The sequence below is a fragment of the Gymnoscopelus microlampas genome, assembly GCF_963454915.1.
Source record: "Gymnoscopelus microlampas genome assembly, chromosome: 7".
Lineage (NCBI taxonomy): Eukaryota > Metazoa > Chordata > Actinopteri > Myctophiformes > Myctophidae > Gymnoscopelus > Gymnoscopelus microlampas.
Window position 1 is genome coordinate 26,009,764 of NC_139944.1, and position 24,272 is coordinate 26,034,035.

General features: G+C 39.6%; 2 protein-coding genes across 2 annotated transcripts in view; one reads left to right on the forward strand and one right to left on the reverse strand.

Annotated features, from left to right (window-relative positions):
- Positions 1–22,372, reverse strand: part of rtf2 (replication termination factor 2) — a 29,328-nt gene extending 6,956 nt beyond the window's left edge. The window contains exons 1-5 of the mRNA XM_084063364.1: positions 22,207–22,372; positions 21,015–21,109; positions 19,849–19,942; positions 18,653–18,792; positions 18,015–18,093 (exon numbers count right to left, since the gene is read on the reverse strand). Coding sequence (XP_083919490.1) covers positions 18,015–18,093; positions 18,653–18,792; positions 19,849–19,942; positions 21,015–21,109; positions 22,207–22,275 — 477 coding nt within the window. The 5' untranslated portion in view covers positions 22,276–22,372. The remainder of the gene's footprint in view (positions 1–18,014; positions 18,094–18,652; positions 18,793–19,848; positions 19,943–21,014; positions 21,110–22,206) is intronic.
- gcnt7 (glucosaminyl (N-acetyl) transferase family member 7) lies at positions 1,228–12,684 on the forward strand. The gene is made up of 5 exons (XM_084063363.1): positions 1,228–2,148; positions 7,904–8,163; positions 8,383–9,124; positions 9,832–9,927; positions 10,888–12,684. Exons 2-5 carry the CDS (start codon positions 7,954–7,956, stop codon positions 11,133–11,135), a joined length of 1,296 nt encoding a protein of 431 aa, XP_083919489.1. The 5' UTR covers positions 1,228–2,148; positions 7,904–7,953; the 3' UTR covers positions 11,136–12,684.
- Positions 22,373–24,272: the final 1,900 nt, after the last annotated feature.

The window sequence follows — 24,272 nt, forward strand, 5'->3', positions numbered from 1 at the left end:
TTGTCAGCCAGATTGCGTAATTTATTTGATTTTTACAAATAATTAAGCTAAAAAACAATACTGCTTTTCAAAAACAAATAAAACAAATAACTTAAACGGCATTGTCACCCGACTGACGACTAGTCACACTTGCAAGGTCTGGCTTGAAACAAACCATTTCTCTACGCCATGACTATCAATTACATATAGCTACTTTGTGTGTAAACAAAACATCTGCAAAGTGGCTTCTAAAAATACATATTAACTTACCTGCCATTAGTTCAGGCAGCAGACATTGCACAGAAAAATAAAAATGTAATTTTGGCATAAAGCTCACAAAGTGTCGCTATGTGATGTGTTGTGACCTTGTAGATGTGCTATTTTTGGAGTAATGTTCACGCATAATGACATACCACTATGGCGTTCATGTGGTTAACAGAAACTGTACTTCTACCGGGAAAATGATTGTGTTATAGGGAAATGAATCACTATCTGTCATCTTGAAAAATGACTACAGATATTATCAGCTCTCTTTGGAAAATGTCCAACATATGTTGTTCTCTTCTGCGAAGTCAAGACTGGGTCAAATTTTCCTCCTTTCCTTTTTTGTTTGGTTTTCTCAAGGTAAAACATTGCCCCAGGACACGTCGGATGATGTAGGTCATAGTTTTGTCCCACAATCTGACAGGGGGAAGTGACCAGTGGTGGACAACGTACTCAACCCAAGTACTTATATTAAGTAAGTATAGATACTGCTGGTCAAATATTACTCAACTACAACTGAAAGTTGCTCAGTAAAATCTGTACTTGAGTTAAAGTACTGGAGTACATGCTTTTAAAAGTACAAATTACAAAGTACATTTTATTTTTTAATATCAAAGCATTACTGCATTCAAATTTAGACATTTTCCCCCCAAGAATTATAGGTCAAACTTCAAAGCATGAATCGGTCTGTTACAGTGCCACCATGAGGCTGATTTGAAACATTTGGGGCAGAGGGTCGTGCAAAGAGATTGTGCGTACAAAGTGTAACACCGATCGGTCTTGCTGTACCAGAGATTAGCTGCTCACAGACAAACAAACAAACGGATAGGGGCGAAATCTTTATGTCTGGCCTTTGGCAGAGATAACGACAAACAAATTTGCTCTCGATATCATATGACAAGCAAAAAAGAAACAGAGAAAACACCCCATGCATGCATGCAAAACTCAAAGCCCTCAGTGACCAGCAGGGGAATTATTGTGTATGTGCATAGTGTAGGCTCAGTGGGGGTGACCCGGACCCTGGCCATGCGCTCTGTTAACACAAGAGAGCTAATCTCAGTAGCTGACCAGGCAGCAAACAAACTCAGAGCGCTGCTCCAAAGTCAGTCACACTGCTCCCAACAACATTGACAAAAACTGGTTCGGGCAGCTAAGCATTTATTTCACTCAACAGCTGTGCAACAAGCCAGTAAACCATTCAACCAGCACTTTGATGTGGCACTGAACCAGCCATCTGAGAGGCGACAAGAGAGAGACATGGATGGGGAGATACAAAGTGTGGATATTTCAACTATGCTCCACTAACTTGGCTGGGGCTCTGCAAGGACGGACTAAAACATCTGAGAAATGGAGGGAAAGAGGAGATGATGGATTGAAGCGATGCAAGACAAAAAGTAAGGAAAAAAGGAATACACAAAGTGACAGAAGAGAAAAACCAGAAAGGGGAGGAGACAGGAAATAACAGGAGTGAGTGAGAAGCGGCGAGTGTGTGGATCTGCCGGTAACCAGGCAGGCTCCCGTCTCAAGGGGATGGAGGAGAGATTCGCTCAGCAATGTAACAAGAGCGCATAACACACACACACACACACACTTACTTTCTCCGTCACAGGCTCAAGCATTGAGAATACAGACCCTTGGGCCACTTGTTGCCTGAGACGACAGCAGCAAAACAACTCTGGATACTCAGATCTACACAAAGTGCATGTCTTTTATCAATGCTCCCGCTGCAGCTGCTGTTGCTGATTACAGTGAAGAAGATGCCTTACACGGATGTGACTCCTGTTCTTTGTTTATCGCCAGATGGAGTATTGTAACACTCTTTGGATTAATGTTCTTATTTCCACTATGAGGACAGGGGCTAATGTTTAACATCTTCTAAGGACTACGGGTTCAACTAAAATCAAGGTAACTGACTAACTGTGTCTCCTCTTTGGCAACTCTGTGTGTGTGTGTGTGTGTGTGTGTGTGTGTGTGTGTGTGTGTGTGTGTGTGTGTGTGTGTGTGTGTGTGTGTGTGTGTGTGTGTGTGTGTGTGTGTGTGTGTACGTGATGGTTGATACATTGTATAGACTTAGGTAGAGGTAATTAGACATCAGGTCTAGGCTGAAATCCAGAAATGCTTATATTTAGCAAAACAATAATCATGATTGTCCATAATCAACATTGTAAATAATAGTTAAAAAGTTTCTTTTCCAACAGAGAATACATTTATCATTAACCACACATCTAGAATCAATAGCAGGCAGTTCAATGATTTCTAGGAATTCAAAGGCTGTCTTTCCTTTTACTATCATTCAGTCAGAGAAGATGAGAATGGCTGTGGCCACCACAATACAATTCTACCCTTATCTTCAAGGGTAGAAATGATAGCCTAACATGGTGAGGAAAGAACACAAGGCATTGTAGACACACCCACTCACGTAGACACAGTGCAACCGTACCCTAGGCAACCCTAGGTAAACCCTAGGGGCTTCTGCTCTGTATGTCACTACGCCCTGTGTGCGCTTAGTTAGGGCTGTCACAATTATGGAATTTTACTTGACAATTAACTCACTCAAATAATTGCGATTAACGATTTAATTGTGTTTCTGTCGTTGAACATTAATGGAACATTATGAATAAAAATTACATTTCTGTTTGTCTTTTAGTCTTCGTAAATAAAAGTTGCACAGGGCACATATGACAAATAACGCATATTTAATTACTTTATACTTAAAAATAAACATTAATAGTGGAAATAGCTGATCTATAAGCTCAAAACACGTCGTGGCACGTTTTGAGATTGTAGATCTGATATTTCCACAATATATATTTTTTTGAAAATATATGAACAATTGATTATGACGATTATGCAAAAAATAATTGCGATTATCTCAAATAATTGTGATTAGGCGATTATGTAATAATTGTGACAGGCCTATGCTCAGTGTGGTATTTCATCAGAAACCTACATCTACATTTCCAGACAACTACATGTAAATGTTTATTGTCTCCGCCAGGCCAAAGGCGTGGCCGAGACTACGATTTCGCCCCTGTCCGCCCATCCATCCTTGTGTGTGTTCGTCCGTCTCTCTGTCGACAGCTGTCCGACTCCCTGGATGCAAGAGCAGAACCTCTGCCCCAAATCTTTCAGATTTTTGCAAAACTAAGTTTTTGATATTACTCCTACAGATGTTGTCCAAACGACACACACATAGGTACACATTATCTCTTTAGTCACGTGTTCAAGACATGTTCTGTCAGATTTTTCATATTTCATCCTGATTGGCTCGGATTGACTTCTACTACCTGGCCTGGCAGAGACTTGTGTGCCGAGGAGCACATTATTCTAGTTTCCACTGCAACGCTCAATTGAGAATAGGAGAAGGACCATAGAAGCAGAGGTTCCTCTGATGAGTCATTAAGAATGATCCTGAGAGACACCTGAAGCATCAAATGTTCTAACCCACCTACGCTATTCCCCAATTAACATTATGTAACTGAGTATAATCTGATTGACATTGTTTTGTACAATCTAATATTCATAATTTTCCATCTTGACATAGCCTATTCCTTTCTCATAATGTAATCAAAATCCTGTAGCCTTCAATCAAATCGTTTGGACAATATATAATATTGCCCTGTTCTGAATTTGGATTGAGTCTCATAAATAATGTCATGTGGTGTGTAATATGTTTTTTATTTTATTTTAATGTTATTTCTATATTGTAGATTAGAGAGAGGAAACCAAGAGCAGAGAGAAAAGAGACATGTGGGACAAGACAGGAGGAGTCAGAGTCAAACTCGGGTCCTCATCCTCACAACAAATAAATGGTCTGTGCACTAACTGGCTAAGCTAACAGAAACACCTATGAGTGACACCAGACAATGTAAAGCCGAGTTGAAACCAGCAATCACTTCCAACAGAGTGCCAAAAACAGTGGCTTGCAACACTATTAAACTGGACAGTCCACATCAAAACGACTAACAGAGACCTTTCACCCTTTTCATAGCAACGATACTTCATCAACCGTTGATATATATTGTATATATATATATTCCACTTTATTTATTATTGTACACAACCAACTAGCAAGACAGGTCTGTCCCTCCCGGATATGTGAATGAAAATGTGCGTACTCAATATTATTGGTTTCCTAAACATTACATGGATTAAAATGTGTCAATCAGGCATGTAAACAAATTAGGGGTGAAGGTTGCACTTTGTATGACTTTGTGTTTTCTTAAAAACATTTTTACACAAGGAATGCGAGCATGACTCCAACTCGATTCAATATACTCATATTATCTTACCGGGTGCACAGTCTAGAAGAGTTACTTTACAATACAGAGAATACCAGCAGACTATGTACGCGTTTCGGCTTTAAGCCAGTGTACCATGCCAACTTATAAATAAAAGTGCCATAAGGACAGTTCCGTCAGTGCTGGTATTCTCTGTTGTTTTCTGTTTCTCTTAAAAACATCCCATAGAGGGAACGCATACAATTGAGGTCCTTTAACATCAATTTCAACCAATTTCAAATTGAGTTAACCCCTCCCCACACACCCTGGCTATTTCTGTGCTCGGAGGAAGCCAGTGTGCCCCCTCCACCCTCAACGACTGCCTGTTATGAGGTCAGAGGCTCGCTTAAGTGTTACACCAGTGATTCTTAACCTGTGGGCAGACAATTGCCAAAATATTAAGAATTTCATGATAATAAAATTAATATTTAAGAAATGTTTGGGGGGGAAATGTCATGGTATTCTTTCTCTAAAACCTTGGAAATTTTGTTTTCATTATTATACCAATAAATAGGAACTTATTGTACATAGTATATAATATACTGTATACCGGTAGTATGTTATTGATCCAAGCCAGAACCTAATCGTTTGTTCATTAAAATAAACATGCTGTGAAAATGCACGTGGCCCACCCATCTGACCACATTACACAGCAGTCGAATGCCAAGGACACTGGATCGGATAGAAGTTTATTACTTAAGAGTGAGAAACCTTGCTCACTGCACCTTCAAGCTCTTGAACTGTTTTGATACTACTGCTTCTCTCTGATTATTGATTATTAAGTTAATAATTCAACTGGGCTGGGTGGGTGTACTGCACACCTGTTGTGCATCAATTCATCGATGCAAAATCAGTCATCCATCTACTCTTGCTTGTAAGAGATGATAACAATGAAGAGAAAAGTATTTTTTTTTAAATACCTTAATGTCAACAAATTAAATAACATTTCATTATCAAAGAAAACCTGTAAAGCATCAATTTAGAAAAGAAAACCATGTTATATGGGTCTGTTGGACCCTAATGATGATGCTGGTCCAAAGTAAAAGTTGGGACCAGTGTGTTTCTACAAGGGTATTCAAATGATTGCATGGAGAGGAAAGATAACAAGGCTTGGGAGGTACACACACACAATCACTCATACACACCAAGATAAGACTTAAAACACCAAGCTTGGAACCTTTGTGTGAGTATGCTAAATATCACTAAAGCAACCACACTCAGCAAATTGCAACCTCAAGGGTATGGTTTATGTTACCATTGCCTGGGTGTATTGATTAGAATGTTTTTGTTTTGTAAAATAACAGGCATACATAACAATAAAGAACAGGTCAAAACAAAAGAGACAGCTCCATAACAAGTGAATAACCAACAGATTGTTAAATTCAGATTGTTTAGCTGAAAGTTTCCTGTAACTACCTGGTACATAAATGCATTTTGCTCAGTGAACAAGCAAACAAAAAGAATACCGACATCGCATCCAGTAACCCAAATAGTTACAGTACAGTACAAACTGATTAATATCTGTAGATGGCCTGTTTTACTGCTGCTGGAAACAAAATGTCCCGTTGGGATAAAAAACAAAACCTTAACCTTATTAGCTTCTTTCGTTATAGCACATTTCAGAATCTGCTTCACTTCCTTTGACACACAATCTTTCCTGTATAAACGTTTATATAATTTGTCAGAGTTTTGTTACCAATACCATACAACTGTTAACCTTGTAAAGAGATGCTCTCAACTAGTATGCAGTATCTGGATTGTTCCAGTGTTCAGAATGAGTCAATGTGGATGTATGGTCAGCAACCAGGGAACTGGCTTGGCAGCCAAAGTGGCAGGTGGATTTACAAAGATGTTTTACTGGCCAAAGAATATAGCTTTAGTATATTGCTGTGTGTTAACTCATTGAGTGCCAGGATTGCCAGAATTATTTCAGAATTGATTCTGAAAAGTGCCAGAGTTTTTTTCACAGAAAACAAAAAGTGCTTAGGAAGCGAGATACAGCCTTTTTCAGTTCTAAGTTAAACAAAGAGTGGATGGAGCTGCACATCTTCAGATGATGATATCTTGGGTTCTGAACATGTTTAAAAAATAAATAAAATGTTTTTATGCTAATTTTTCAAAAACACGTGAAACACGTTAATGGCACCCAGCGCCATAGCGGTAAAAACACGTGAAACACGTTAATGGCACTCAGTGAGTTAATATTAGTATATAATACTATCATATGTTTCAATATCATAAACAACATAAGGAATATTTAGATACTGAAGGCAGACCTGTACATTTCGTGAGAACTGGAAAAAGGTAACAAGTTACAAAATCAAACCCCCATTGGAGGGTCCAGCTTGATGATCTACCCTGCCAAATATAAGCCTATCAAAGTAAAGCAGTTATCATCTATTCTAATGACACATAGCAGCAAACTGCAATTCAATCTACACACACTTCAATTAACACCGTCAGCTGCTCATCCCAAATATGAAAATGCTGGATAACATGCATGGATAACATTTTGTACCATGTACTGATAAGAGCACCACAGTTACACAGGTTACATACTGCACACGTACGTACAACCTGGCCAGATTGTATGATGTAGTAGGCTATATACATCATGACAGTACATTTGGACTGCAAGGCTGCAGCCTATACCACCATGCCTATTCCATTTGTCACGCTTCAAAAAAGAACTGATCTACAAGCTAGATTAGACAGACACCCTTTCACGATTACGTCTGCTGACGGTACCACACCACAACCCCCTCCATTTCCTGACAACATCTACTGTATGACTCTTGTACATGAATTGCGCACTTTCCGACTCCATACCCTCCGGTGAGATAGCTTGACTTTACCCGTTTGATTGGTCCGGGTTCCCACAGTGCACATATCTCATGCTACGAACGGACAAACACACAAGTCGGCCAAGTCGGCTGCAATGCTTTAAAAAAGTATCGCTTTAGACAGAATCACAACAGCAGTCATTTCTTGCATGAAAAGTGGGACAAATCTGGAATTTGGCTAGTTTCCCATCCAAAGAGGAAATCTACACACCACTGACGGTTGTTGGATGCCAATTCTACTTCCCGTTAGCAAATGCCTAGAATTAATATTTATTGTACTGGATGATCAAATATGGGTAAATCATTAGCCTATGCCATGCAAGTTGGACATTTCACTGATTGTCCTCCTGGTGGACTATAATTTGCACAGAATCTTCTCCTGTGCCTCGGCTAGTGCAGCAGAGTTTGCAATATTTGACCCACTGAACTACTGTATATATATATATATGATGAAATGTCTCACATACTCACACACACACATTTATTTAGTATTCCTGAATGTTGCAGGTGGGTTGCTAACTTTTGTCTTTATTGCAGGAGGTAGGAATCTGGGCCTGTGCTGCCTGTACAGCGGGAGCTGGATTATTATGCTCCAACTTGAAGGGACCAAGTGCAGCTTCTTGTTGTGCCTTGGAATCAGCATTGTGATCTGCTCGGCCATCTACCTGAGGGCGAAGGTACCAGTGGAGCCCCAACCCCTAATAGTGTCCGTTGGATGCAGGCCCTTTGCCGCTAAATGTAGTACTTTTCTGTCCAGCCCAGAGGAAGGACTAGAATGGCACCGGCGCGATTGTCAGGTATGTTTCTTTTTGTAGTATCTTTGTTTTGTTGGAACAGTAAAGTAGACAATTCAGAATGGCCACGCCCCTCATCATCAATCGAAATACACTGTAGATAATATGGCAGCCAGGTCCGAGCTAAAATATTCTACTGTAGTGGTTTAGGTACGTAGGAGAAATGCGAGAACAAATAAAGTGATGACAACTGTAACAATAAATCGTTTTTCTCTCCATCAGGTAGAAAGCTTTATCTCCAACCCTCATCTGCACTGCTCACATTTGACCAAAGATCTCCACTTCATCACAAGACCTCTGAGTCACGAGGAGGAGAGCTACCCTTTAGCCTTCATCTTGACCATCCACCAAGAGCTAGAGCTTTTTGTGCGTCTGCTGCGGGCCGTCTACGCTCCACAGAACATCTACTGCATCCATGTGGACGCCAAGGCTCCCTGGAGATACCGCAAGGTCATACAAAGGCTGGTCAGCTGTCTCCCAAACATTTTCCTCTCCAGCCGCAGCGAGACGGTTACGTATGCCGGCTTCTCCCGCCTCCAGGCAGATGTGAACTGCATGAGGGACCTGGTGGGGTCCACAGTGGGATGGAGGAAAGTGGTGAACATGTGTGGACAGGATTTCCCTGTCAAGAGCAACCTGGAGCTGGTGCGTTACATGCAGAGTAAGGAATGGAGGGACAGGAACATGACCCCGGGGGTCAAGCAGCCAGTGACCATGAGATACAGGACAGAGCTCCAGTACACGGAGATCATAGGATCATATGTGGCCCGAAGAAGGAGGGGAAGGAAGAAGGACCCCGCTCCTCACGGCCTCAAAGTGTATTTCGGCACAGCATACTATGCCCTCACAAGAGACTTTGTAGACTTTGTCCTGAAGAGCCCTGTGGCCCGGGACCTGTTGGAGTGGTCCAGAGACACCTTCAGTCCAGACGAACACTACTGGGTAACACTCAACCGCATCAAAGGTAGACCAAAAGCTCATTACTTGGGCTACAGAGTTTCACTGAGGACTAATTACTTGCCTTGTCTGATTTATACTTCGGCGTACAAGGGTGTCTTGTGCTGAAAATAGATGGTCTACAAGCTCACAACGCGTTGCGGATGCAAGGCGTTGTGAGCTTGTAAATCTGCTATTCTTGGTGCACGACACCGTCGGACAATGGAGCATAAATTAGGCACCACTTACCCCTGGAAAATACAGTAAACCATGGGATGTATTAGTCATTCTGATTGTTTAAAATCGACAGACAAACACGTTAGTTCTAACAGTATAACATATGATCACAGCCTTTGTATAACTTACGGACTCAAGTCATCTATAAAGAAGGCTAATTTGTCATTGCCAACAGCATCATTAAGTGCAACCATTTTCTCTCATATATAGACCTTTACATCCTCCCCAAAACTAGTCATGCAATCATCTGATACAGTCCTCGACAGTTAAAAATAGAATAAAGCAATTGGACACCTGAAACACCTAATATAATCAGACTTTGACTTTTCCTTTCACTTATGCTAATCAATTTCAGAGTTGCATCTGGATATTCCAGGGACTAGTATTTTCATTGCTTTAGATGGGTTTGTGCTATTGCATTATTAATAATGATAATCAAATGTCTACTATTAATGCATTTTAAGTGAACTGAGAATTGAATTGGTTACATTGCTATAGAAGCTCCAGGAAGCCACATAGATGGAGGCTGGGCTGGAGAGATCCGGTCAATCAAATGGAGGGATCAAGAGGGAACGGCACACAATGGCTGCAAAGGTACAGTCGGCTGTAATCACACTGGATACATTTTAATTTTTCATGCTTAAATGCAGAGTGCAACAGTTAGTAGTTTAAGTGTAACGGCACAGTTAGCGTTATACATTCCCTGATTCAGAGTTTGCAAAGACATTCACCTGTGGTGAAAATAATAAGACATAATGTGACACGTCGCCAAATATGGCATTGTGTCTTTCATCAAAAGTGACTAACACGCAGCGTCAGTGAGAATTCCCTATGGTGTAATGTCTGACAAAAGCATCAATAAAACTACAAAAAACAAGCCAATTGATCTCCATCTGGTACTGGATCGCTGATGAGATGGGCACAAATGTCTTCTACCATTATCATGGGTCGGAATTCATGGGCCACTTCAGAGCCGAGGACATGTTGCATACTGTATGTCCTCCTTAGCCTTAAAGATGTCATCCTCAGATTGAATACCTACAGCAAGTTTACAGTAAATTTGCCATAAGTAAAGCCCAAGGGGCTTGTTCCCATTGTGGTCGATAAGACAATTTAATACGTTTAACAATTTATTTTCTCTGATTCTATTTTAAGACTTTTTAAGGACCTGCGGGAACCATCGAATAATTGAACATTACATGGATCATTGTCCAATAAGTTATTGATGTTTGAATTTCATTAATAAATTATCGAGGGAAAATGTTTGGCTAGACTTTTCAAATCAATTAAAACTGAATGATAAGTTTAAAATCTCTGCAAGTTGACTGTCATACCTGACTGAAAGGAATGCAATCTAATGTCTTTCTTGAAAATGAATCAGACTTGAATTTACACAACATAATAGAATTGACACTTTCTAGTCATGTACTTGTTGTGTCTGTTAAAAATGGTAATGTCTGATAGAATGTCAGCACCAAGTCCAGAAATAATTAAACTTCTAAATGTTTTGTCGTATTCTAGTCGGGTAAAAACTGTGTCTTGTCAATTCCCCAGGGCGTTATGTAAGAGACATCTGCATCTATGGTCTGGAAGACCTACCCTGGATCATCGACAGAAACAGCATGTTTGCCAACAAGTTTGAGAGCAGTAGCTTTCCCGAGGCACTGGACTGCCTGGAGCAATGGCACAGAGACAAGCAGCTAAGGCAGGCCACTGTGCCCATAGAGCCATCATGGCTGCTGGCCATACAAGTCAAATCCAACACCAGCAGCAGCTACTACAACAGCAGTGCTGGACCATGAAGTAGCTGGCTGTTTCTTGAATGAAATATAGACTATATTGTACTGTATATGTATGTGACTATACACATACAGGTTCCATTAAGTTGCACCTTCTCTGACAGCTGATCAAATTGAGGATAATGTGAAGTATTGTGTAATATAGCAGAGGACTCCTGTGTTCATCAACTTGATATACCTATTTATAAAATTGTGAGATGCCTGCCATTTCCTTTTCTAATTGGGGGATGGAATATTTGGTCATGAGCGTAATTGTGGTTTCCTGCAATCATTTCTCAGACTTGATAACTGTTTAGATCAAGGTTCTATGGGCATCTTTGACGATTTGAAAAAGCAGAGCTGCAAGGCTGCAGTAGTCCTGCCAAAGCTTCTGGTCTTTGCATTACATTCTAGTATATTCAGTATGTTTCCCAGGGTATTTGTTGCTTAAACAGCTAGTTACGGTTGCCAGAAGACAACAATGTGAAATGCTGCTTTGTGATCAATCCTATTTGTTTAAAGGAATGAAAATTGTCAGGCTAAATGAGTCTCAATGTTGATTCAAGGCCTGATTTAATACTGTGCTAGACTACTTGGGGCTACAAACATCCTAGGAAAGCAACTCAAGAATTGTGATGAAACTTAAGTTAAAACATAAATGATATATGGAACAGCCCAAAGGAAAAACAAAAGCATACATAACAATATTCAGTTGAATACTAACCACAACTATATTTACAAATGTTAACAATAGAAAAGGCACACTGCCACTGAAGAAGGGACGACAATCTTAACATTTACATTCCAGGAGAATCTAAGTGAGCTGATGATCAAGTGAGCAAGAGTTGTTACTGACATGTCTAGTTTGACCTGAACTACTCTGTGGTATAAATAGGCACAGTATCACAGTGGGCATAGAGGCAGGGGTGATGACACCATAATCACACAAGAACACACATACATAGAATAGAATATGGGCACAAATACACACAAAGGCAATTACACATACAGTACCCACACATACACAAATCCTGACACAGGCAACTTCACGGTCCGCTTGTCTACATTCTAATTTCTCAAGAGTCGCAAATGGTGCAGTACACTGGAGTACTTTGTCAGCAGAAAGCTAATCGTGTTATCTCTTTGTGTCCGCTACAATTTTTCCTACAGGTTTGAGTGGTTAAATCAACGGAATGAAAGATTCTGAGTTAGCCCTTAGCAAATGACCAGAGCAGAGGAAGTCTGCTGATGAAGGAGTGTGTAAGACAAAGAGTGGGCAAATGTAATTCCCACACTGGTCATTTTTGTTCATTGAGCTAGTTTTCTGGCACTGTGACCTTATAGCAGGAGTTAAGAGGGAGAAGATTTCAGGTGAGAGGATGTGATTGGTCTGCAGTTTTATCATACGATTGTTTTGTTGTTGTCACTCTAAGGTATTTAAGATAAATATATATATAGAGAGACCAACACGTTATGATGAAGGGGTGGTATTTAATTTGGGACATAAATTAATACATTATCTGACTTTGAACAAAACAAGCAGAGGACATGAAGCAGGGACTATGATGAAGCAATCGGGTTTTTCTGTGACAGGAAAAAACAGCATCTTGGTGATTGCAACAGTACTAAACAGAAGTACTTATTTCAGAGGAAGCCTGACATTATTTCGAAGTAATGAGTCATAACATAAGCTAGTCTGTTTCTCCTACCTCTCCTCAGTAATAGTAAAATAGAAGCCACACACTGCAGCAGGATTTTACCACATTTAACCTGTTCCATGTTTTCCTTAATTCTCAGGTTTTCTCATAGAACACTGATCTAAAAAGAATTTACATGGATGTCAATGTTGAGCTTTATGTGATTTTGTTTTTAAAAGGTTTAACATTATTATATTCTACACAGGCAAACTATGTGCCGTTAGCAAGGGAAAATATCTGCATGACTTAAAACAGTAATGTGTGCATACTATGGATCTACAAAGTTATTTATTCTTATATTAAATAGAAGTAGATTTAATGTATCTATTTATGAGTGTAAATGGAGCCATTGTGTGAATTTTTGATGTTTGTGCTGAATTATTTTATTAAAAGTTCTACTTATTTTAGGCTATGCTTAGCTTATGTTTTTTCATTTTACTTGCACTATCGTGTTTCCCAAATTACAATATCAGAAACAATGTAAATTACCGCATGTGCTGAGAGTGATGCTCTGAGATGCAGTTCACTGCCGTCACTCCCAAGAGTGTGTTCACCTCCATCTGCAGCCAGCGAAATCCAATGTAGAGCACTGTTTCTTTGATAACAGCTAACAGTATACTTAACCATTAAAGTTTAACATGCAGATAATTACTGAAATATACAAATATATTAGTACAAATATACATATAATGTAGCAGATATGTCACCCTCCTGCCAATCAGAATGTGCATTGTTTACAATGACCATGTTATCATTATTTTAATAATAATCTAATATAATGAACAAATGCTTTATAGAAATGTATAGTAGCTGTTACAGTAATAATCTAATATAATGAACAAATGATTTATAGAAATGTATAGTAGCTGTTACAGTATACATTTAATTATTTCTAACACATGATATGGAGGAGGCAACAGATCGCACGCCCGCACGCACGCGCACACAAACCTCATTATTTAGTCCCTTCTTATAGCTGCTCTCCCGTGTAAGCTATGGCTTGATGCTCAGTCGCACTAGTGTTCACCTGCATTGTTCTAGCTGGACTTGACCTTCTACTGACTAAAAGAAATCTAAGAGCCTGCACAAACATGAATGTCAACCCGTTTTACCTTGCAATAACTGTGATATGACAGTAAAGCTTGTTTGATTGAAACAACGAAGAAACAGTTTTACAAAAGTGTATGCTGACCAGTGTCGATCCCATGAGCCTACAGTATGTTGACCAGTGCTGACTGTTGTTTGTCCATGGCGTCAGAATCTCATTATCTCAAAGTCAGAATCTCATTATGTGTCAAACAAATAACTCAAAATACTGTATCAAGCATAAGCTTAAACGTGGAGACCTTTTGCTCAGTTTGTGCCCACTTGAAAAATCATTCCTGCACCCCTGTCCCATTAATTATGAATCTGCAAAACGACAGCATAAATACGAGAGATGGTAGAGCTGCTCATGTTGCCCACTCTGTCAGAGGATTGTTGTCATTTCAAACATTAAAAAGTAAACTGCTTTTTGTTTGGCACAGTTTCAGTTTGACAACTAAACAATAAAATAAGATGGTGGGGCACAAAATGTTAACAGCCTAGGAATTACCTTTATATTTGGTCAGCAATTCGTGAGCCTTTAAGAGAAGGATATCAGGCCCTCATTTGGTCACTATATGTACTATATATGGAACAAGGTTATTATAAAAACTAAAATTAGGTGTGAAAAATGTGTGGGGAAAAGATACAGAAACCTGAACGATATGTTGTACTAATGCACCCCATTTCAAAACTTCCACAACTTGTGTGTAAAGAGGCCTAAGGCAGCAAATAAATAAACGAAATGTTGATTTGATTTAGCTGAGGTACATGGCAATTGTGAGATAGACGCAGCCTTCCAGAAATATATGACAATATGTTCCAACTTGGAATAATGTTTTTAAATAAATAAATTACTATTGCATCAGATCAGTTCATTTTCTTCATTACAAGGGTAAATTCTTGACTGTTATATGCCCAAACAAAAGCCAGCGTTTACAATGGTGGAGCCAGTGATCTTGAAAAGCCACCAGCCCGGAAGGCCGGTGGCAAAATTCACTTAAAAACAACCCATGGTTTGCATTAGCGGAATATGAGAAGAACGCTTTTTTCTTTTTTTAAGATGATCTTTTTGGCGTTTTGATTTTAGACAGGCAGGAAATGTTAGTCTTCAGCTGGTATTGAACCAGAGATTGTAGGATTGATTCAGTAGCAGTGAGCTACTAGCGTACCCAAAAATATGACTTTTACTGTGTGTTCACCTGTATAGCCTATACATTCTCATAAGAATCTGTTAACTATACACAGAGCAAGTACTGAACAAACTAATAGTGATATCAAAGAGAGCTACAATCTCCTTGGCTCTACTGGCAACAGTGTGTTACCAAATAAGTCTATCTCAAGTACAATCTCTTTTGAGAGAGTTGGGTTCCCACGAGTGCCCAACTAGCAGCACAATAGCAGCCCTGCTTATTATTTTTGGTCCTATTTCTAGCAGAGTCAAAGAACTGACCTGTGCTGAACTGCTGCCAGTGCCACAGAAAAAGCAACAACGACTGTTTCTCATCAGCTGACTGCTATCTAAACTCTCAAGTCATCTTAATAAATGGTTAGGGGCCACTGGTGCTTCACTCTTCTATTCTACCATATTAATTGCATTCATGTCCCAGGTCTAAATTAAATGTCTGACTAGACTTGTGTTTAATGAGAACTAGCACTTCTCTGGGCCCCCAGGACAGGAGCTGAAAACCGATGCTGTGGTTATCATTATACTATGGTTTTAATGAGCCTGGTCACTGAAGTGGGATTTTGCACATTTTGGGGTTGCATTTGAGCTACAAAATCACAACTACCGTTACAGCAAGGACGCTATGTCAAAGTAGTATCTTAAATCTTTCACAAACATTGTAAGTTTAAAAAGGAGAAAAAAAGAACACTCCCGTTGTACAGCAAACACAGTCTATTCCTAAAATAGACCAGTATCATAAAATTAAAGCCATCAATCCTAGATTGAACATACAGTATGTGCAGCCAAATCCACAGCCACCAGCCAAAGTTAGGATAAAAACAAACTACATTAAGACTCAATAGGGAATAGGCGATGCAACTCCCAAGACAATAAAGACAACTTAAGCTCTTTATCAAAACACCACAAACCAAAGGGGAATTGTCACCAATGATTTCCCACAGTAAACAAGTCTGCATATAATAATGCTCATTATTGGAAAATATATCTCAGAGAATTTACAGTTGGAATGTGTAGGATTTTATTATTGATAATGTGCTATGAATGTTGCCATGATGAAAACAAAACCTGAACCTGTCCCTGTTATACAAAAACCCACAATCATCTGCCTTGTTTTTGATCGGTCAAAGCACGTACTCCTACGGGTTGGGGCAGCACCTGTCAGCACCTGTCAGCCACCTCCGGGTGGGGGCTTCTCGCAGGTGAGTCAGTAGGATACAACAGCAGTGACAACACAGAAATGTGTGTGGGGAGGAATTAATTGGCATAACGACTAAATTGGGGAGAAAAAGGGGTAAAAATAATAATCTAAATAAAAATAAAAAAAGATGCATTTAATAACACCAGGAAGCAGGCCTGGCTTATTGCACAGGCTTGAGGGGCTGCAGTAACAGGCTAAAGCGCCAAAATAATGTCCTGGACCCTCCTGGCCTGGGGTTATTGAAGTAGCGGTAAAACGGTGCCGAAATGAGTCGGCAGTAACCCTCACCCCGTGACTCACTTTCGGCAGCAACAATACAAGGTAGTGCATGAGTCAAAGCCCACCATGCACAGGGCTAAAGGCAATGTAACGTTTTTCTTTTCCTCGCAAACATTTATGTTAAACCACATTTTTAGATCAGCATGATGTAGATCTTAAGAGTGTGTATGAACAGGTCAGTGGAAACCAAACCAACCCATGGGGCGACAGACTTCGGTATTAATCATTCACCACTGAGAACAAACATCCACACTGATTGTACATTGCAGTCGAAGGAGCTGAGAATAATTGAGAGTAAACAGCTCCTCTGTGCCAAACTCTAAAGGCTAGAGGCAGAGGACAGCCTGATCTAAAGGTTAAAAATCTATTAGGAAAAATTCATATTCGCTCAACCGGCAAGTTATGTAGCGTTATTTATTATTTACCCTTGGCTGTATTAACGGGCACAGAAATGTTCACCTGCCACATATGCAAGTGAAAATTACCAGTAACCTTTCTCAAAGCAGGATTAGTTTTTTTTACAAAGAATTATGCATTCATAAACAATTAGTGAAACTATACCTTTGGTGTCAATATTTTGGTTTCCATGTAAGATAGTGTATATAATGCCCGATTTATACATGCTTGTGTGCTGTGTCACGCACCAAAAATAGCAGATCTACAAGCTCACTTTGTGTTGTGCTGCATCGGATTGTTAGCCTGTAAATTGGCTATTTTTGGTGCATGCTGGCTGGCCCACAAATAAGTACAATTCACCCTAGGCAGTAGGCACTAGTTAGACATGAGCCTGTCTCAGGAAAGAAGTTCAAAATAAACTGGGTTTCCATTAAAACGTTTAAAAAATATGAAGCAAATTTTAAGAAAGTAGGAAAAACTATAAGCAAATGTATGCACATTTCCATCCAGTAATAATATGCGATTATTGGGAGATAGTTCATGAAATAAGCAGTAGGTGGCACTATTTTGCCAGTCAGGTGAGAGGCATTTTATTGGACAAGAATTACTAAAACAAATATTTTGCACGGACTGCCTGGTAGCCAGGCCATCGGGCTGCAAGTCCTCTAGTTGTGCAGAGACTGTGAAACGTTTCTTTCAATCAGGCGGTCTGGTAATAGTACTAAGCCTATTCATGAACAACATTAAGTTGCAGACATGCTTGAATTGGGTCGAACTTGGTACTCACCGGTACAGTACCAGTTCTACCACATTTTTCCCACCTGAGCACCCAAGTTTAATACTTATGATGCTACTTATAATGCCTGAACAAAACCTACTCTGGAGCAGGTCACAGCATAGGTTACCATGGTAAAGTATCCCAGTAATATGAGCCTCAGTGTAAGACTGAAAACACAGGGTTACGCCCAAAGTTAGCTTGCTAACAAACTAATTCTGCTTCAAGAAAGGTTACTGGTATAAAAGAAAAAAAGGTGGGTTGGGTACATTGTTATGTTCCTTACCTTGTGACAGATCTCTGTCTTGACCTCTTTGAGAGCCCGGTCAGAGAAGACACAGCCACAGCTTTGCAAAAAACAGAACCTAGAAAGAAAAAAAGAAAAATAGCACATTTAAACAACAAAATCCTGTGACAGTATCTTAAACAATTTCAGCACAAGATTCATTGAAAACAACTTTCCTGGACTTAACTAAATAGAATCAGACCATATTAGACATTACACATAATTCTTCAAAAATGTTCAAACTCCACCGTTTTTGACCGTTTGAAACCTAGCATCCCTACACTGGACATGTCATAATAGGCAAATATTCGCCGAAAATAGTCCATCTACATCCTCACAACACGACACGTGGTGTGAGCTTGTAAATCGGTTATTTTCAGCAAAGACATTTGGTGTAGCGGGAAAGAAGGAGTGGGCCCCGTATAGCTCCCTGGAGGAGCCCAGGCAATGAAGTATATCACTAGAGTACTTAGAGTTAACCTACTTGTATCGTTCAACTCCACAAAATGAATAGATAGCATAACATGTGTAGCGGCCCTAAAAGAAATGTTGTCTCTTTATAATTACAATTACACATCTTCAGTTCAGAAACAGCTTTTTGAAAACTATAAGAGGAGGATAAGCTTGTCACTTGTTACCTGTGTTTGCCATTCATCTCCAGGCCTACTACAGGACAGATGAACATGGCACAGTGCACGTCCTCATAGCGGTCTCCCTTGGCGTTCCTCCTCTCTCCCTCCCATTCTGGGTTATCGGTCAAATTCAGCTCCTTGATATCCTGACATGATTAAAGGAATGAACATGCAGAGAGGTAAGGATGTAGGTGGAATTAGGGCTGGGCAATATATCGATATTGATATTGTGTTATGAGACCAGATGGCACCCCCCGAAATCCAAGGCAGGAAGGTGTCATCTGTTCATCATTTCCATTCATGAAAATATATGATTGATGATTGTTTTTTTCTTTATTAAAGTGTCATGCTTCCAAGCAAGCCGAGCCCATATGGACGTAAAGGACACTTTTACATTTCATTTGACATGAACAATGAACCGACATGATAATTCACAAACAATGATCAAACATATACCAAACTAAAACACTCAAGCTTCATACTGTACATGACAGATTACATAAATACAACACTGGGCCTGTTATCTCACATCTTAACAGGAACCCATTTGAAAAGCTGAGATTGTCTTCTACTCCAGGCACTAGAAACAAATTAATTTAATTTCCATTTCTGGTAAGCAGCCAGCTATATATGGTTCGATGATTTTGATTTATATTGGGATACATTTGCGTGACAGTAAACTAAAGACTAAACGGAAGTGGTAAGGAGGCTTCACATCCCCTTCATCGCTTGATCATTTCAGAGCTTCCGTGCTCTAGACTGTATGACGGAAGCATTTGAAAATTGTGGGAGGCAACAGTCTGGCTCACGAGACTATGTCTCACCTAGACACAGGATCTGACACGAATTTTGACCTGATAGTCAAGATTCAATTCATCCCCTGAGCAAGCAGGCAGGCTCTATTTGCTCAATGGTAAAAAATGTCAGCACTTGCGCAGGAAACCGGGTTCAAATCCGGGGTACAAGAGGATTTTTAAGTGTCAAACATGTTAAGAAATAGCAAATAGCCGATTTAACAAGTTCACAATTTGTCATATCACAGCGTTTTGTGAGCTTGTAGATCAGTATACATTTTCAAACACAGCAAAAATAGCAGATCTACAAGGTCACAATGAATTGCAACGGTACACGTGAGTTTGTAGTTTATAGCTACACTATGTAGTGCCCTGCCCAGAGTGTGAAAAAGCACAGTAAAAGCATACCTTAATCCCACGGATGTGTGTTGCCACCTCACTGTTGGGTCTCTCAGCAGACTTGTCCAGAAGATACTCAATGACTGCATCTTTGTTATAAAGCCTTGAATAACAAAACAGATTTTACAAATGTGGTATAGTATCTGGAAGAATAGGAGTTCCACCGCACATCAAACATCTCATTCCTGATGGCATTGAAACGTTAGTCCTGTTATGATATAGCACCTAACTAAAAAAGGCATTTATGTCATGTGATGCTCCAGCGCATCATTCCTTCATTCTGGTGGTATAGTATATGCTTGGAGTGATTACTAACATGTGCGCTACTACATTTAAGGTGTGCATAAGGCTCTGCTCAATGACAACTTGCTGTACCTGCCAAGAATTTAACAAATAGTTGTTGTCTAACAGACATGTGTGTGTGTGTGTGTGTGTGTGTGTGTGTGTGTCTGTGTGTGAGCATGTGCGCTCATTTTAATGCACTCATTAGAATATAAATGAATGTGTGTGAGCATGTGCACTCATTTTAATGCACTCATTAGAATATAAATGAATGTTCAACAGAGAATCCTATATTTTTTAAGTCAGGAGTTGTACCTGAAAATGTAAAATAGTCTATTACAGTAGAAAATGTAGATATTTTTGCACCCTTTCCTTCAATTTGAGGGAAAAGTCATAGGTTTGGCTTTGCCTCCGTTCATACACTGTCGATGACTGATCTCACTGTAGATCAGGGGGTTCCAGTGGGTCCCCAGCTACATGGTTGATAGTTAGGACTTTGATTGATTGATTGAACACTTTGCAACAGTTTGCAAATAGTACAGTGGTACGATCATACAATTTCGCTAAAAGGATAACACAAAAAGCCCTAAGGGCTTGTTTCCATTGTGGTCCTGTGTATTCAATTGGACCCTTAGAGCCTAGGTCTGTATTAAACTGAGTGTTCAAATGTAACCAAATGGACCCTAATGGGTCTATTAGGTTCCATTTGTACGCTCAGTGAATTAAATGAACACTGATTAATTTACATTGTAGACTGGGGTGCCATAAATTAAAATAATAATAGCCATATCAAATGGGGATCTGTTGCATATTAAACTGGGGACTGTGGAGGTCCTTGAAATGGAAACGTTTGAGAACCGCTGCATTAGATGATGAACAACAGAAAGACTCACCTTCCAAGTTCACAGGCAACGATGGGGCGCCTGAGTTTCTCCTGGCTCAAAGCACAGTGCTTCCATTTAGCAAGCAGCTCCGCATTCCTGTCAACCTACAACACACACAACAATATGAACTGTCAACCTAAACACATACAACAATATGAACTGTCAACCTACAACACACACAACAATATGAACTGTCAACCTAAACACATACAACAATATGAACTGTCAACCTAAACACATACAACAATATGAACTGTCAACCTAAACACATACAACAATATGAACTGTCAACCTAAACACATACAACAATATGAACTGTCAACCTACACACATAGAACAACATGAATGGGACATTTTCATAGCACATAAAAGTAGCAATACCACAATATAAAAATACTCTGTTAAGTAAAAGGCCTGTTTTCAAAATGGTACTTGAGTAAAAGTACAAAAATGATTGGCATCAAAATATACTTAAAAGTGCCAAAAGTAAAATAACTAAAATGAAATGAAAATGAAAATAGCAGATCTACAAGCTCGCGACATGTTGTGAGCTTGTAGATCTGCTATTTTCAAATAAAAGGCCTATGTAGGGCTGAAGTGGTTAATGTAAGTTTTATAATACAGTAATTTATACCTGCAAAGTAACTGGTAACTAAAGTGTTCAAATATTTGTAGTGTAGTGGAATAAAAAAGTACAATATTTGCCTCTGACATGTAGTGGAGTAGAAGTAAAAAATACCTCAAAATTATATTTAAGTACAGCACTTGAGTAAATGTACTTAGTTACTTTCCACCACTGCTATAATCCCATGGACAGTTTTAACTAGCCCCTTTAGGAACCCTGTATACCTTTTTTGTATTAGAAAATATATACAGGGTTCCTAAAGGGGCTTTAAGTTTTAACATGACAACTTCTAAATGTTATTGACAATGGTAGTATCCCAGAAGCTAAGGTAGCTACTAGCCTACCCATCTATCTCACTGAAGTTGACAACTAATTAATCAAATTACAACACACGCACTGACATAGTCAGGTGTCAATTTATCACATTAAAATGGATCAGAAAACCATCATGTTGAACTAGTGCGTAACAGGCACACTTTTATAACACTTTCTCACATAACAGGCTACAATGTTAGCATGGCTAGCTATCAGCTAGCGAGGTTCTGTCGACAACAATAACGATGTATTCAGACCAACCTTCTCGACTTTTTTGGGTCCTTTCACCAACTCGTGTCTTTTAGGAATAGTTCCGCCATCACATCCCATGTTGAAAGGTTATTAACTGGAGATTTGTGAACAAAAACAAGCAAGCCAAACTAGCACCTGTCTCCAAACAAATTAGGAACTAGGAAGTGGCTTTGCTGTAAACAAACAACGACATAGCAGTGTTGCCAGATCTTGGGAGAGAAACATGCAACCAGGTCTATGAAACAAAACAAGCCCAAAAGAAGCGATAGCCGATCTACAAGCTCACATATCTGCTATTTTCAACAACAACAAAAATAAATCTTTGGAGGAAAAAAAGGTAATTTTGGAATAGAAACATTTTTTACAACACAAATCTTGTATGGGGGGTACCACTCCCTGCCTGGCACAACATTTTCAGATGGGGTCCGTGGACAAATACATATTAATTTGGGGGTCCTTGCCATGGAAATGTTTGAGAAACACTAGTTTTAAAACAACATTAGGAAACAAGCCCTAATAAGGAACTACACTTTAGAAACAAGCCCAAAAAAACGCAACCCGCAACTACCAATATTTACAAGCAACTTTAAAGAAAAACAACCCGCTTATAGTAAGCAGACATGGCAACAAAGCAACCGAGGACAGATGTGACAACTGAAGTGGTGCCGGGATTTCTTTGGTCGCCCTCTACTGGCCGGATGAACCAATTACATATGGTTGTAGTTTTTGTCATTGTCCACGGTGTGGCAGCAATACCACACTTTTGGACTTGCACGTCTTAATCACAACTTCAAGACAGGCCTGCCAACATCCGACTGTGAGAATGAAGGAGTTTAATGTTATTATTATTCAATAAATATGTTGTTGTTATTATTATTAAACCCACAAGCGGGGGGCTTGGGGGTACTCCCACAGAAACTTTTTTTTAACAGCGTAGATGTCATTTCTTGTGTTCTGGTGAATTTTGGGAGTTTGATACCAAATCGAGGAGAAATGACAATCAAGGCCAAGGAGTCCTCAAAGAGATGTGGTTGAAATCAAGGAGACTCCTGCAGAATCCAGAAGGGTTAGCCCTGTCAAGGTACTGTGGAAATGTAAATCGTTTGCCTCACATTCAAAGATTATAGATAACAGGATATAGCCTTTTGTATGTAAGAAATAAACAAACACCCTATAGCCAGATGCATTGCTGATTGTAAGTACAGCACTTTGTGCTTAAAGGCATAGTAACGTTGCCCTGCGTTTACATAACAAAGTCATATACATTTACATTATTTTACCCATTTTTTTCCAGCAGTTTTCAGCCACTGGAGTAGTGTGGAGGTGTTCATGCATAAACACCTTTCCCTGTATTTTGGTGTTTTCACTGTCGTTTTTGCACAAACAAACTACTACCAATCAACTAGAGACTCAAGAGGGCAATGTGTTTCTGCAGGTAAACACCACCACGCCACCACACTACTCAGTGGCTGGTAACTGCTGGTATGGAGGGGAAATGATTGGTTTATTTTTGTTTTAAACTGTAGCCTATAATTTTCTTTTTTTTAAATGTAAACACAGGGCAAAGTTACATATTGTACTATGCCTTTAATTTAGAATCTATCGAAAATAGCCAATCACAAGGCATTGAATCTTCAACATGTTGAGAACTTGTAGATTGCCTATTTTCAACTGTTCAACACAATGCCGGATGCGTCATACAATGAATAAATCAGGCTTTAGCCATGCTGGAACCTGAACAAAACCAATTTAATTCAAATGACTTCACCCCTTTATTGACCATGCATTCATCTCCTATACTAGCCAGGCTTTCTACGGTGGGCCAATAAATAAAGAACTAGTATAAGTGACATTAGTCTGGCTTTCAAGCCTCTTGTCAGAGTGGTCTAAAGATGAAAGTTTCCTTGGAAGATAGCTGCAATGAGTGCTAATGAGATCTGTTTCCTGTGCCTTGCAGGCTGCAGATTAGTTTACCATCGACGGCCCTGTCCAAGAGCGACCATTAGTTTGGGGAATGGTACCTCACTGGAGACATTCTGTGGCGGCATGACTGATGCTCTGTGTGGAAAGAGAAG

What these genes read in the sequence shown, in the direction of transcription:
- gcnt7 (XM_084063363.1), top strand. Translation starts at nt 7,954, where the DNA reads ATGCTCCAACTTGAAGGGACCAAGTGCAGCTTCTTGTTGTGCCTTGGA. An exon ending in GGCACCGGCGCGATTGTCAG is followed by an intron (nt 8,164 to 8,382) that starts GTATGTTTCTTT and finishes TCTCTCCATCAG; the next exon opens with GTAGAAAGCTTTATCTCCAA. An exon ending in GGCACACAATGGCTGCAAAG is followed by an intron (nt 9,928 to 10,887) that starts GTACAGTCGGCT and finishes TCAATTCCCCAG; the next exon opens with GGCGTTATGTAAGAGACATC.